The sequence below is a fragment of the Geospiza fortis genome, unplaced genomic scaffold (assembly GCF_000277835.1).
Source record: "Geospiza fortis unplaced genomic scaffold, GeoFor_1.0 scaffold66, whole genome shotgun sequence".
NCBI classification, from domain to species: domain Eukaryota; kingdom Metazoa; phylum Chordata; class Aves; order Passeriformes; family Thraupidae; genus Geospiza; species Geospiza fortis.
The window spans coordinates 310608-326740 of NW_005054312.1; the positions used below are offsets into that span (position 1 = coordinate 310608).

The following is a 16133-nucleotide window of genomic DNA, read 5'->3' on the forward strand; positions in this document are numbered from 1 at the left end:
AGTGTGAGGGCACATGTCTGGAGAAGGGGTGCTTTTCTCTAGCAAGGGGTGTCAGGTTGCCTGTGGAGGGGCAGGGAGGAACAGTTTGAGCAACGCAGAGGACTGAGCGGAGTAGTTTGTTACCCTTTCACCACCCCTTTGAGCAAGAGGGGTATATGATGCTAATGCTATTTCATTACAATCTCAAGTAGGAAGACAAAATCTTTGTTGCATGCAAATGGCCTCATATCCATCACCCTTCATTAACTAGGTCAGTTTCCAGACATAGAGAAAATTATAATAGCAAGGAAGTCTGTCCCTGCTCATGCATTGCACATGCTCTTTGCCTTGCTGGCACTTAGCACATTGCACAGGTACCTACCTTGCCCTTTTTCTTCTGTGTGAAGAGACAAAATTAAAAAGTGCTTGATCAGATTATGCAGAGCTGAAGACAAACTTTTATTTTTCTTATTTTTTTCCTTTCTCATGTTTATTTTTCCAGTTCCTATACTCATACAAATTTTCCCATTTTCTATATGTATAGAGCTTTCAAATCACTAAAAATGAGGGAACGTGCACCCACCAAGAAATGGCATACTGAAGGAAACACATTGCAGAAACCATAGCAAAACTGAGTCTGTCTCATCTCATCTGGGGCTTTGTCTGCTTGAATAAAATCTCTTTAGTTCTGAGTATTCCTTTTCTTTTTCCCAGCCTGCCAGTGTAGGGGAGATTGAACTTCTATGCCCATAGATCAACAATATCTGAAGTGACAATTTAATTCCCTCACATCTGGACAGTTGTTTTTCACTTTGACAGCAAACAAAAGGGGAACATGTCTGAGCAAGGTTTGATGGAGCTCAATTCTGTGCAACAGCATTTCTTCTGATTTTTTTTCAAGACTTATTGTATTGTTTGCTCTAGTATATCCCCACAAAGATGTGTAAAAAACTCCAGGGGAAGAGTTAGAACTTGCCATGAATGCTATTTTGAATCAGAGTGCTATTAGGATCTCCTTTCAGAAAGCAGGTACTTCAAAATAAGGTAGTTTTTTCTTTATTAGATGAGACGCCAATTTCACAAAGAAAGTATCTCAGGACACAGAGTTAGGCCTCCCCTGGAAAATGGATAATCTCCATCGATGGAGGCAAAAACAATGCTTAGCATCCAGCTTCTCTATGCCAGGACCATATTTCAAATCTGCAAAAGTGTTTTGGTCTGAATCAAGTTCAGAAAGTAGCATATATAAATCAAGTGTCAACAGAAGTATCTTAATGAGAAAAAAGATAAGAATTTGATAAAGGTACTGTCATGTAGCTGCAAATGATTTCCTGCTGTAGGTTTCCCTAGGTGTCATGTTCCTATCCTCTCTACCCATATACACAAAAGAGGGCCAGGACAGTACTTACCAATGGACGTTCTGCCTCAATCATGTTTTCAACCTCCCTAAGTAGGAAGCAGAAAACAAATAAATCAGGAAAGTGACTGTTCCCAAAGTTGCTTGTTTCTTTAGGTGGTTTTTAAGCAGCCACTCAAACTTTCCAAGCAGCCAGTGGTGTGGGCTGGCTTCCACCATTACTGCTGCAGGCTTTAGGAGTAGCTTTTTTCCAGTTTGAGCTGAACATCCCAAGTACCATTTCCAGGACACCTGCCACCTGGCTTACTCCTGTAAAGAGCCTTTATAAGAGTGAACTGGAAGTAAAGCAGAAGTTCTTCGGCCTTAGTAAATGCCTAATGGTTTGTTTGCAAAGGATATCCTGCAAGCAGTAAGCTTCTCCAAAGACAATTCAAAGCAGGTTCTTGTTAATCTATAAAGTAAGCTTGTGGAAATGAGTTTGCAGCTTGGAGTTTCTAATGAGGTTAAGAAAATAAAAAGAAGGGTGTAGCAAACTGATAACATGACTTTAGCAGACTAGTGAGGTCACTCCACCTATATGGCCAGATAAATGGCTCTGCAACTTACTCTGAAAGACTTCTTTTCTCTGAGAAGACCCTGAGGATGAATTCTCCCTCCTGGTGGGGGTCATATGTCGATGGGATGATGACGTACTCGCTGGGAGGTAACCGGAAGCGCTCAGAGATTTCTCGCATGTTTATGTAGGTCTTACTTCTAGCTTTGGAGGCATTGTAGAGGAAAAAATCCTTCTGCAAGTGGTGCTTAGTACCATGCATCTGCAGAACAAATGAGTCCATTTGTCTTCAAGGCAGTTTTGCCCATTGCCCAGGTGGCTTGCCATGCAGGCAGTGCGCAGCTGGGACAGAAAAGACAGGAAGCAGCAGCTTAGCAAGCAGGGAGCTGAGGACTGGTGGTAGCTGGTGACAGGTACAGAGTCTGTCACCTTTAAGTTGCCACTGACTGAGTCTAGTTGGCTTCTGAGGGCTGCTCCAGGGCCCACCTGCAGATTGTGTGGCTGACTTCTGCTGTGTAGGTACTTGTATCTGACTCTTGCTAGATGCTGTGTTCTGTGTAACCAAAGCTCAACCACTTTCCTTGGAGGGCGCATGGCAAGGAATAGTGTAAGCAAACTCCTACATGCAGAGTGATAAAGTGAAGGTGCCTTCACCATAAACACGTCCTTGTCTAGACAAAACATGAGTTCTGTATCTGCTAAACAAATGTGATAATCAAACATTGCATTAGTTCAAATATGAAAATTAAGCCAAGAATTGTGAACTAAACACACTTGCAGGCTGTTTTTTGCAGAAGTTACCATCTCTAAGATAGTTGGCAAAGACAAAATTCAGACTGTCATCCTCATGCTTTCCAAGTAGCAGCCTTCAGGTGAGCTTGTTAGCAAAACTTGAGATGCCAATGATTCAGCTACTGTCAGGCTCAGAAAAAATCTAATCTCTGTACTTTTGATAAGCTTTCTTCAATGTATGAAAATACCATAATTTTCTAAACCATTCTAAGACTACAGAGAAAACTCTGTGACTGCAGAATGTAGGCCATTTGTATTATTTTTAGGAGGAAGTACAAGTGGCTTAGGGTGGTTCTGCATGGAGTGCAGAGGCTAAGCCCTCACAGGCGCTGCTTCCTGGATCTCTGACCAGCTGTGCAAGTGATGGCCAGGCCACCACAGAAGAGAAAAAAGCACTGATGAAAAGGTCCAATTGAAAATGGAGTGTGAGTGAGAAGGAACTAAAAATTACTCACAAAATATTACTAATAAACACTCAAAGAAAAAAGGTTAGCAGTTCTACTGCTGCTACATCCCTGAAAACAAACTCGACAGCCTCCTTCTGACTTCCTGCCAGGCACTATAGCAACACTAGCTGTGGGTATACACCAAGATGTCAATCTTGCTCCATTGTGCGCATACCTCTTTGGGCACCTTAGGGAGAAACAGAGAGAAGAAACAGTCAGAGCTGCAAGGGGAGACTACATGTTTATAGGTCATACAGAAGGGCATTCAACTAAAGTTCTGGGGACACAATAATTAAAGTGTCCTTAGTCAGATAAGCACTTTCCCTCTTCCTTTCTAAGTTTCTTGACTTCTACATGAAATCAGGTAAAATCTGAACGAAATATGTTTGTGCAAGGGACTGAGAAAATTGACTTTTTCATCAAGTCAATAGCAGGGACAGAGGTTAATTGCTATGTGTTAGTCTTGGATGTCTGTTTCCTTTTTCAGTCTTCTGCCAGTGAAATGCTTAGTTTCAGAAAGGACAAAAGGGAGATTGAAAAAGATATGTGAAAGAATATGCTAAAATCTGGCATTAGGTCACTATAAAAGCCTAAAAAGTGTCTCACTTAATAGATGGGTAAACCCTGACATTGCTGTTGTATGAGGAGTTAGGAAGAGTAGAATTTCCTTCCTCTCTTCCAGATTTTCTGACTCCCTTGCAAAGCAAAAATTGCAATTGATGTAATCAGCTTGAAGTAATCAGTGACTCTCTTGGTAAATGCATACTGTCAGGATTTGTGACCGCAGTGCAAAGAGCAAAATCTAGAGCTGTTACCTCATAGATGGCAAAGCCAATGGTGTACAGGTTGGCTCCCAGCTTGCGCTCTTTCCTCCTGTTTTTCTGCATGAGTGCGACAAGGAAGCTGCAGATAACCTCTTCATCCTCAGGATCATCATCTTCCTCCAGGAGCTTCAAGCGATACTGGGGATTGGTCCAAAATGTATCTGTGAAATCCCATCAGCAACCCAAAGAAAATATGTAAAGCTTCAGTCTTCTAATGATGCTCATGATCAAAGAGAACTTTTAAGTTCCCTGCCTATGGCTCCTGAGGGAAAGGTTAAAATTGGACTAAGACATACATGGGTTTTTTTACATATTATGGCTGTTACTTAATTCTAACAACTGCATTGCAAAAGAGGATATAGGGAGAACTGTCATCTGATAAACCTCAAAAGTCCCTAAAGCTATCCCTAATCCACAAAAGTGAATTTCCCAAGTGAAATCTAACTGTTAGGGTGAAATTCATCCCTTTTACTTGGGGCACTGTGAAGTACTTGAACAATGATTTGTCTTTGCCAGGGCTGCCTTTTGGGCTTACCATGTTGTGTTACAGCATAGTGACAGAAGATGTCCAGCAACCAATTGCATGCCTTGTCCACTGAGAAAGCAAGGATTTTCCTCTGGCTGAGCACTAACCAGGTTGTGGTATGACTTAGCCTTTGGGATCTAACCTAGTCCCCATCAAAGAGGCTGTATCCCTAAAGACCCTTTACTCACCTGGATAATTGCGGCAGCCTCCAGCTGAGCAGCCTCTCACCCAGCGTCCTTCATTAACTGACACGGTCCAGGTCTGGAATTTATCGACTTCCAGAGCATCAGGTGTGAGGTTACAGATCTCAAGCTTTGTGAAGTGCCTCATGAAATCTTGAAATGATATCCTGGAGGAATAGAGGGCAAATTGAACCCAAATGCGTTTACATGGTTGGCAGTTGTCTGAAAGACCCTGGGGAGGTGGAAGACGGTGACCAATAGCACTGTCAGTACTTGGACAAGTTTGCAGTGGGAGCACCATGTTTTCCAAATGCTCTTGGTCTGCTGGTTGGTGAATTACCACAGGTACAGCTCCAAACTCAGGGAAACTGAGCTGACAGGACAGTAAGTAGGAAGGGTGATGGAGAGCTTGTGGAAGTGTAGCCTAATTAGAAAGACTGTGCTGATGGCACTGAATTATCTCTGGTGGGAAAATGAGAGGATCACAGAGCAGGGCTTATTGGGAATATGAAGGGAAGCAGAGATCACTGCAATGATTTTAGCAAATTGGTAGTAGTGCAGTGGCATTCATTTTTGCTATGATTGCATATTTCCTAGAGAATCTGATGCTCTCACCAGAACTCCCCATCCTCCACAACCTTGTGCTGCAGGCGGATTTTCTCTTCTTCGTTAACAGAGTCCCACTCCTCTGACCTTCAAAGGAGTAAACAATTTAGCTTAGACTTTGCAATACAGTTTTCATTAAAGTTTCTACACTTCAGGCTCATAGAGTGAAAAATCAAGAGTAATCTTGCTACCTCCACAAAATTTTTCCTTTGTAAGCCTTGCAACAATTCGTTCTCAATGCTATCCTCTTCTCTATATGCCCAACAAAAGAAGCAATTGTTCTACTTCTCTCAGCCTTCCTCTTAGAATTCCTCTTAGTAGCTCTCAAACATCTGCTGAACTGTGTTAATTTTACTTAGCATGAAGAAAAAGGTGTTTGCAGATTATCATTGCTGGCATACCTATTGAAATTCCTTTAAGGAAAACACTGACATCTTGCTTCATTCAGTTCTTTCATAACCTAATTTCCATTTATTAAAGCCTCTCTTAACATCTTATTAGGTACTATTTTCTTTTTTACAGCTTCAGCTAAGCACTCAATGAACTTTAAAATTACAACAAAGACAATTCAGATACCTCATCACTGAATATTAGGGTTATGCAAAAGCTGCATAAAGGCAAATAAAGCTGCAACTTCTTTTTCAAATCATGTGAAGCTCTGTTTTACTCACTTGTCACTCCAGGCTCCATTCCATTCCACCTGGCCCCAGGGGTTTCTCAGCCTTACCAGACGTATTTTTTCCCCTTTAAATACTGTCTAATTTAAAAAAGAAAGCAACAAGGATAGACTGAGTGTTGGTTCAAAAGGAAATGTTCTGCCTGTCACCACATCCTTCAGGGATGGTGCTTTTCTGGGCTATACCCCAGCCTGATCTTCTTGGGATGGCTGTGGGAAGGCTGTAAGACCAGGAGGTAGCTGCCTGTGGCCACCTTTGCCTAAGTGGGTGTTGCCCAAGTGAGCCAAAACTTGGACAGGTTTCTTTGTCCACAAGATATTAACTTATTTGAATATAGTTTTGTTTCCTTGGCTCCTAATTTGTTTCGCTTTTCATGCCTCTCATGGCATTGCTGCCGTGCGTGGGGCCTGGCCAGCAGCAGCGGCTGCAGCTGTGCGCAGCTGGAGGGGGGAGTGGGGCACATACCTCTTCCACGGCCGTCACAGAGTAGGCGTGCCCTTTGACAAGCCCGCAGGACATCCGTGTCTCGTACTGCATCGGCATTATGGTCTGTTGGACAGAGAGAAACACCTGTGGGACTCACACAAAGCTCAGCTGCCTGCTCCAGGGCAGGTGCTGCCACCCCGGGCTTTCACAGGGAGGGTGACACCGTTCAGCTGACAGGATTTTTTGCCTTGTTCTCCTCTTTGTGTTTGTCAAAGTGGTCAAGCTAAGCACCCATAGAATTCATGCTGATAGTTAGAAAGGAGTGCAGTATGAACTAAAAATAGAAAAAGTTGATAAGATCAATTGGAAAGGACATTTTCTGGTGTCTTTTTCCCTTTTGTGTAGACTACTGCTTTTTGCACTTGGAACATGGCAGGATATAGCATGCTTAATCAAATAATTAGTTTTTTATATTAGAAGACTGTTCAGCCTTTTCTAGGATGGTATGTTCTTGTATAGCTCTGTAAGGTTACTACACATGAACTGGTTAAAAATCAGAGCAAATCAACACCTAGAATACTTTCATCTTTCCACACGGCGGCTATCTTATCACAATGAGATTTAAATACCCTATTTAATACACTGTGCCTGCTAACTGACACTATCTTATTGCATCTTACTTTCAGGAAGGGCATAGCTGTGTTGCTCAGGTGTAAATATATTTGCTGTCTTAGTCATCAGCTTTTAGTGTGTCTGATGGATTTTTACTTGTGTATCTGTGAGATCTGGAACTGGGAGTGGGATGGCAGATGCACACAGCGTGCTCTGCTTGTACGAGAGATCTCCAGTATCAGTGAGAGGGGAAGACCCTGCCACGTGCATGTGGACCAGGAGCAAAACTTCTCCTCCTTCTTTATGCCTGTTGCTGAGAGATGCCTGCAAAGTCCTGTCAGTAACTCTGCAACCCTTCTTGACACATCTAACGGCATGAAAAAGGCAGGGCTGGATCCTGGGGGAGAATTAGTAAGGTCACATAGAAATGTTCTCAGCTTGCACAGGGAGGATCTCATCCAAATATTTCCTGGATGTTGCAATTGTTTTCCATTATTTCACTTCAGCATCTATTTGGTTTATTTTCTCTTGATTCTGTTTTCATACTATAACCTCACACCTATTTCCTTTTTTCTTAATTTCTTCTCTAGTTGTTGCCATCATGACTTCTCAGAACCCTTTTCTCTTCTTTCTATTTAAGAACATTAACTTCTGGTGACCCGGACAACTTGTCAAAGTCCAGGTTTTGGAAGTGTTTCATCTGCCTCTTTCCATTGAGAGTCCTGATTTTTTTTCCTGGTGATGGTTCAGGAATATGCAATAACGACCAGCACAACAGCTGCTGGGGCGACAAGTAGAGAAAGAGTTTTGCAATCTTCTTTTAGTAGACAGTCACTGAGGAGGAAATTCTCCTCCCAGACATGGGAGGTTTGGGCAGCCATGCTTGCAAAACAAGATAGTCATACTGGTCTTTCCCAAAGAATGACACCATTTCAGTCTTTTAGGAAGAACTAAATATGGATGTCAGAAGAGAAAAAAATCAGCTACTTCAGCTGCAAATGCAGAAGTTTGCACAACCAAAAATTTTGAGTGATGTAATTGTGAAGGATTTTTCTTTGGTTTTGTTTTGTTTTTCTCCCCCCTTCCCTACACCGCTGTAAAACAAGAGATGTAATTTCATTGTCATGGAAATGCAGCTCCTTAAAGGGCAAGGTATGACAGCTGCTTGACACAGAGAAGGCAGCAAAGTGTCCCTCTACAGATTCAAAAGCTTCTAAGTTGTCTAGTATGGGATTTTTTCTTAGAGGGTTTTAACATGCCTCTATTTTGCTAGATACTTATGTGGATATGCTGGAATTACTTTGTATTTCATCACACATATAAAACTCCAAATATTTTTCTTTTCCTTGTTGGGCATTTTTAATGAGGACTTTGTTTGCAGTAATCAAAAAAAAAAAAAAAAAAAGAGAAAAAAAGATTGTCCGTAGAGCAGGCTCTCCTCTATTAATGGGTAGAGGACTCTGTCTCAAAATAAGTTCACTAAGAGCTTTTTTTGCCTGGAGCGAGAGCTATACAGAGCTTGCTTTTTCTTTCTTTGACATTCCATGCACACCCAAGGATCTCGTTGTATTCTAGTCTTTTAGTTTTTTCATTCTCTCCACCCTATTCAAGCAAGAGACTATAAAATCCACTAATAAATTCCTTGTTCTGCAAATTATAAGCCTGTGTCACAAGCCAACAGCCCTTTAATGCCCCAGTATCAGTGAAGCCCCCTAGTATCAGTCACTGTGCTGGAAAGCGCTGAGGTCTTTTAACACACACATCAAACAGCATCCATAAGAACATGTCATTAGTGTTATTCTGCGAAACCAAAGAAGGATTTAAAAACATAGGTGATATGTTTCTCTAACAGTTTGTAAATAAAAGCATTCTGAAGTCAACTGCTTAGGAGACATACCCAGGCTGGCCTCTCCTCGATGCCCTGGTAGTCTACAGTGGACTGAGTCATCTGTGCATTTTCTTGATTCTTCACCATGCGAGCAATCAGTTCCCCAATGTTGCTCCGAGGAGCTGATCCATAGCAAAAGCCTAGGTCATCCTGGCACAGAGAATGGGAGAAAAGTATCATGGAGGAAGATGAGTGGTAAAAGACAGCCCAGATTACTTCTCTTTTCCCTCACTATGTCCATACTTATCTACAGTGGTCAATATCACTGTTCTCCCACCTTTACTGAAATACAGTACTCCATAAGGTATTAGTTTCTTAGTTTTTAAATTTACGACAAGTGAAGACAGTCTGAAGCCCTCTGGACAATAAAATGTTAATCTCAACACTTAAGATCTTTGACATGAAGATTTGTGTCTTAACAGAGTTGCAGCATCCTCATACTAACCTATTTCATTGGGTTAGGGTCTTGAGGGGGAAGGGGTAGTGGTTTTGCTGATTGTACCTGTTCTTTCCACCTCCATGTTCTACTTCTGTTTATTTCCCTTTTAGTACTCACTGTTTGCTAATAGCTGGTCTCTAGGGAGGGATTACTCCATCTCCTAGAAATGGATGTTTTCTATGTGGCCTAAACCAAGCAGTTCCAAAGGTGGTATATATTTGGTTATGAATGGAGAGGTCCCTCCCCTCTGTCATTTCTTATCTGCAAAGTTCATATGGACTCACATCAATGGAACTGGCCATGAGGGATCCTCTGTCAATGGCATGTTTCATGATTTTATAGATATCTTTAGGGGCATCCTTTATCTCATAGAACTCTGTGACTCCTCCGGTGAAATCCTCCATGGCTTCAGTGGTGTTGCCTCCCTTCAAAGCTTCATATGACCCATGGAGTCTTGAAAAGAGATAAAAAGGGATCTTTTACACAGGTATAAATACCTACCTATATGTTTATATCCAACTTGTGTGTATAACTACAGCTATGTAAACACATATACTAAAACCCCACAACTCATCAGTCTGTTAACTCACAAGTTAAAACTTCTAAACCATGCCACCTGCACACATACAAAGAAAAAAAAAGAGAAAGATATGCTGAAAATCAAATGTAGATTTCTGAATGAGTAGCAAAACTTCTTAGAAAATACACTTTAACCCATCCCCAACTCCAAGGCATGGGAAAAGGCCTTGGTGTATTCAGGTACATTCTTGGCGTGCTTCTAAACGCTGTACGCCGCGGTGTAAGCACCGCCCCAGCAGAAGGAGCGGCGCTGGGGAGCCCGGCGCAGCCCCGCGGTTCGCTTTACTTTGCATAGGCCTTTTCCAGGAGGGCGCTCCAGAACTCGTTGCGCTGGGAGGACTTGGTAAAGACCAGCTGGTTGTTGTAGGTGGGTAAGCAGTCATCGATGACGACATCCACCCAGTCTCCATAGCGCCAGAACTGCTCAAAGGCAAACAAAAAAAACCAACAACTGGATTGACTTGGTGCAGGGAGAGGAAGCCTGGCTGAAAAGTCAGGCTGAGAGACGAGAAATGTGGAAATACACTTCATAATGTGGCCAAAACTGATGGCTACTGTGAGGGAGGCAGCTGTATTGAATTCCCCTGGGCAAATGTTCCTTACGAGAACCAAAGGAAATGTGGAAAGCAGTCAATCTTTTCCGAATAAGACGTTCTTAGAGAACTTGTTTTGACCAGCTATTTGCGTGCCTAAAAGCAGCTGCTCTTGCCAAGTGACCGCGTGTCCGTGCTGGCTCCAGTGCTGCATCTGAGCAGTGAGGCAGGAGCAGGCACCTGTTGTTACTCCTTACACCCAGGACACTGCAACCTGCAAATGCTTCCTTGCTGAGTTAATGCTCCCTAATTGCTTTTATTGGCTGGCCCTGCTGTGACTGGCCTGATGGAAGAGTTTGGGGTGAGGCAATTCAGTCCCTTTTCCTCCCTGCTGTCACTCATGCTTCCAAAGGGTGGGGAAAGCGAGAAGAGCATGCCAAGAGCTGAGCGTTGAGCAAATGCATATGCTCGCCACTAGACGGAGCGACTCACCTGGAAGTGAAAGATACCGGCATAGTTTTGTATAAAGGACTGGTCATGAGGAATGACTCTACAGAGTAGTTTTTTATTCAGTGTCAGGCAAGCAATGGCAGCCAGAAACCAGCAGTTACCTGTAAATGAGCAGAAGCAGCAGACAAAATGAAGGCGAGAGCAATTTGAAAGGGAAAACCTGAGATATTGCAAAGTGACATTTAAATTCTCAGTAGAGTATGATTGTCTGTGTTCTTCAGTACTTCAGCACTTTATCTGTTTGTGCTCTAGAAATGCTCATGGGCATTGTTCATGGCTGGGTACACACAGGCTAAATAGATGATATTCCATGTACTTTAGAAAAAGCCTAAAATCTGATGAGCATTGTTACCTGCATTAAGAATTCCCTGTGGCATGTGAATCTTTCACTAAAAGTTCTTGCCTAGATTACTACTAAGCAGATGTCAACAATTTGCTACAGAGCAAAGGAATCGCTGAGACAGAGGATTTCAGATATCACCTTGGAAATGAAAGAAACTTAAGGGAGAGCTAAACCATGATGTAGACTTTAAAAAGTGCAGAGTTGAAGTAAGAATTTCATACCTAATTCTCCTTGGCAGATATCTGTTCTGTTGGCTCCACCAATGATAAACCGTGGATTCTCACAGATTTCCTACAAAACAGAAACAGATGGATGAGCAGGAAGTGTCCATAATGATGCCTATTTAGCACAGAAGTAAAGGCAGTTTTAGAACATTTTCCTATAGGATAGCTTGTGGTATCAAAACCTCTCTCACAATTTTAATCTGCAGAGTTCCACTATGAAAATGTTTTGGAATCTGGATGTTCCAGACTCCAGTCAGAGTTTTCCCTATGCACCTACAGGGTCTAATATTGAGCCTGGGGTGCTCCCTCTGTACTATAATGTGAAAACATACTGAAAGAAGAAGAATTGGGAAAAATATTTTTTCTGCACAGTTATGAAAAAAACCAAAACATTGGAGGAGGCAGGAGAGAAAGTAGATGAAAAAAACCATCAAATGACCAGACTAAATTATTTTAAAATTATCTTATGTCCAATTTGCAGTAACTGGCATGTTGGGGCACTGAAAGGGTTGAAGAATGCGTTTCATTGGGAGTGAAGCCTGGCATTACTCCTTCTTAAAATTAAAGGATCAGATGTTTAATTGCCAGAAATAATCAGTTTCTGGTTAAGAGATTTATTCTTTGCCTCATGTTGTAGTATTTAATTGACATTTCTGTATTCAAAAATGTGTATAAATATAATATGTCTCCAAGGACAGGAAGGTCTCCTTTCATCCTGCACATTGCACAATGTATTGGGTTTGTCTGTATTTATACTACAATAGAGTGGGTACAAGATGCTATACATGTATAAATAATAAAGACATTTCTGCAGGGAGGAAAGGTAAAATGCAGCAAGTGAGGTGGGACAATTGCAGGCTTACATAGCCCTTTTCTATAATGGACAAAGACTGTGAAAACCAGACAGATGAAAACCAAGGAAAGTAGTGGCTATAACCTGTCCTACAGAGTGAAAAATATCCCTGCTTTATCCCATTTGTCATACTCAAATACTTGGTATGGAGAAGAATAAGAAAACAGAACTTCTGGACGCATCTCTTATGAAGGTAAGGAAAGAAAGATATTGCAACCTAAGGAGCACTGTCCTGAGCAGCTGCAAATTGGGAAGAAGACAAAGTATAGTCTAAGAGACCAATCTATTGAAAGATGTTGGGACAAGAGTGGGAAGGAGACAGAACAAACAATTGACAATTGTTTGTGTGGCAGCATACGCAGGCAGCTGATGCTACCTCTATAGTCTAAAACTTCTTATTAATATCATCAGGGTGGCCCTGGACTTTCCCAGACTCATGTTTCAGGTCTAGTAGTTTTGTTTGGCTCAAACCCGCTTCTTTTCTCCTTCACAGTTATCAGAAGAGTTGCTTTGATGTAAGTATTTGGATTAGTCATATCAGACAGGAGACCAACTTCTGCCATCCTCCCTACCACCAACCCCTGCAGGCACTTTACTTTCCTTGAGAGAAAGAATGGTGGGATTGTCCTGTTATTTTGGGCCTTGATCAGCTGTTGGGGTCCAGTTCTGTCAAAGCAGATGTTTGAGATGCCTTCATGCTTTTCTCCACTCACTTGTCTTTTTGAAAATATTCTTCCTTACATTGCTGTGGTGCTCTGCTGAAAACTAGTCTGACATGCCAGGTTTTTGGTTTGTGTTTTTTCCAACTCTATTATTACACTTTGACTCTATCTTGCTCTTATTGTAACTAGCTTTGAAATCCAGCCTGCTGTGTTTTGGTTGAAAGTAGTCAGGTGCCACCTAGTTATTTCCAAATATTAAATGTACAGTGATGTGTTACTCAGAGCCATTTATTGCATCTTGGGGTCATTTGTTTTGTAGGATGCTTGGTGGAATGCAAAGAAAAAAATCATGCAATTGTCATGTGGCCTGGTTTAGCTATAACAGAAATGCTTTTCTTGCATTTCTTTATGCAGGCCAGGTGTGTATAGCACACTGTGGATATGATTTTAATTTGTATTTCCTTAGTTCATCTCCAGCTGCACTAGTTTGCTGAGTACTGCTGAAGTTGCAGAGAAAGGTATCAAGGTCTTTCAAGCATGAAGTACTCAGTCAGCAGAGCGAGATTACCAGGTGTCCAAGATGCAGGTGGCAGGTCTGTCCTTCCAGTCTTCCTGGCTGAGCAAGGGATTGCTCTTCATCTCCTAGGTCAAGTTATCACAGAGAATCCCAACAGGCTGCACTTCACTGAGGCAATAATTCATATTTTAAAAGAGCCTCTTCTGATCTGAGTGCCTCAGACTGCCTTGGTACTATCCAAAGGAGCTTTGTGTTGCACTGGGTTGATACAGTTCAGACTGTAATTTCATTACAAAGAGTCAGTTACAGCAAAGAAAACAAAGAATCTCAGGAAAAACCTCGTAGTGGTGCATGCTGCATTCTGGGAAGAGATTACTTATGAGTCAGTTGGAAGGGAGCACTGGAAAATGCAAAGGCAGCATGCAACTAAAAATGGCATTTGATCTTTGTTACATTTTCGTTGGCTTTTCTTCTGTGTCAGGAAGAAATCTGCCAGCCAGCTTATACTGCTGCAGCAAAAGGCATTAATTCCTCTAAAAACTGCCATTAATAAACTGACATTCTGAGTAAATTCCCTAAACTGATCCTATGAAACAGAGGAAAGATCTTTTTCAGCCTCAGACAATTTGTAGCCTCATTGTCTCTTGGTCTCTTGTGGTCTAGACCACGCTTTTAAATATCTGTGCTGTGCACTTCAAGGCACAGCTCAATGTCAGACACCAAGCTGCTTTTAGAGCTTCTGAGCTGGATTATCTTCTTCTGAAAGTTCTACCTTGGTGGCACTAACTTCCATCTTTGCTTTGTGGTATGACCTGCACAGGCACACATTTTGTGATTACTAAATTCAAACAGCTTCACGTGTGCAGTAGATGATCTGACTGATTAATTTTCATTCCAAGCAAAATCCAGTAGTTTGCTGACTCGATTTTATTTGTATTCATTATGAAAAAAAAGCTCCTCCTGGTGATTTTCTGGCTATGGAAAGGATCACCATAGGGAAGTCATTGAATGTTGTTGCTTGATGTGGGCTATGTTGTGACTTGGCTGTGAGTGAGGAGAATGACAATGGTGCATTTGAAAGCATACAGTGTCACAGTAGAGCCTTCCTATCAATACCCTGGTGTCATTAGATTCACACAGGACTGCAGCAGGACCTCTCAATATTCTGTGTTATTAACACAGACTTTTTCTCAGCTCTCAAAGATCAGTAGCCTCATCCTTGCTCTCAGCTGTGAGAAATTCCCACTGGCAGCATAGTTGTGAGAGGCACAGCCAGTCAATGAGCTGGATGTGACCTGCTGTAGGTGTAAGCAGCTCTTTGGGCTTCTCTTACCTGCTGTGGGTGAGCAAATAATTTAATATTTTGCGTTAACTGAGGAGGATTTAATTTTCCCTCTATGTATCTAAACCATGGTCTGCATACTTTGAACAGAAACACTGGAGGAATGTATCCTGCAGACTTTTCTCAGGGGAACTTTCAGGGCACTCACTTGGCTTTTGTCTGAATTGAGTATTAGGAGATCTTCTCTGTGCATTCCTGTCATGGCATGGCAGTCAGTAGCTGGGTAGAATTACAAATACCTTTTTTCTGCCCCCATGCCAGGGCTGCCAGCTGCCCTGCACAGCACCTGTCCTTCCCTGGGTAAGGGACAAGGCCAGTCCTCATGCATTTGCTGCCCTCACTGCAGCAGAGGACAAGCATTTTGGGAGGTGGCAGAGGAGGACCTGGCCTCTGGGTAGAGGGTCTTTGATACAAATTGATGAGGTGACATGACTAAGGTGACTCAGGAAGCCAGAGAGTCAGGAATATGTTGTGTATTTCCCAGCCCTCTGTTTTAAGTGGGATCATAGAGTACATTGATCACTTGTTTATTTGCTGTGTCTTGAGGTATGTGGCACATAAAATGGCACAGGGAAATTATCTAGACTGGTCACATTACGACATTCTCTCAGGAATTCTGAACTGTGAGGTATTTTTTTTTCTTTTAGACTACATTATCAAGTTTCATTCAACTATTGACCTGAATTTCAAAGTGATTAAAATTACCACTTTATAAATTTTATAAGCGAAAGTATTTTCTTTCTTTGGGGGGGGGGGGGGGGGTGGGAAAACGATTGCAATTTACAAGAACATAAATTGTCCGTATCTTTACAGACTATCACAAAACACAGCCTGTGCAATTGAGTATATGTGGTGTTCCAATGCTTGCTTTAACCTCTTAGTAAAATACTCTTTAGCCCAGTATTACTCCTGTTTGTGTCAAAAAAAAACCAAACCCAAAAAACAACAAAAAACCCAGATAGCTTTGGGTTTGAAGTTTATATTGTATTTTAAGTCTTATGTGGTCCCCAGCCTGTGGCTGCTACATGAATAGGAAGTCCAAAGTTACATTTTCATGAGTGACTTAAAGAAATGTCTTTGGAACTAAGACCCTGGTCTGAACCTTTCCAGTTACAAAGGTTTGATCTGTGCCTGCACAGTTATATACAGAGTCTGAGGTTACATTGTACATTTCTTTTGTTTTGATGCTTTCTAATATGACACTTGCAGTCTGTCTGCTGCAGCATGCTGGCACTCATCCATTGTACTGCTGTACTGCTTCCC

General features: G+C 41.9%; 1 protein-coding gene across 2 annotated transcripts in view; it reads right to left on the bottom strand.

Moving 5' to 3' along the window:
* CAPN3 (calpain 3) overlaps positions 1–16133 on the bottom strand; it is a 26826-nt gene that overhangs the window by 9236 nt on the left and 1457 nt on the right. Inside the window, exons 2-15 of one of the 2 annotated variants that reach the window (XM_031055742.1) lie at positions 11494–11563; positions 10912–11030; positions 10173–10306; positions 9592–9760; positions 8878–9018; positions 6408–6491; positions 5937–6022; positions 5275–5352; positions 4666–4826; positions 3943–4112; positions 3303–3314; positions 1943–2151; positions 1389–1425; positions 362–376 (exon numbers count right to left, since the gene is read on the bottom strand). In XM_031055742.1, the coding sequence (XP_030911602.1) occupies positions 362–376; positions 1389–1425; positions 1943–2151; positions 3303–3314; positions 3943–4112; positions 4666–4826; positions 5275–5352; positions 5937–6022; positions 6408–6491; positions 8878–9018; positions 9592–9760; positions 10173–10306; positions 10912–11030; positions 11494–11563 (1485 nt within the window). Of the gene's footprint in view, positions 1–361; positions 377–1388; positions 1426–1942; positions 2152–3302; positions 3315–3942; positions 4113–4665; positions 4827–5274; positions 5353–5936; positions 6023–6407; positions 6492–8877; positions 9019–9591; positions 9761–10172; positions 10307–10911; positions 11031–11493; positions 11564–16133 lie in introns of those variants that run through there. The other variant, XM_031055741.1, reaches the window with a different exon arrangement.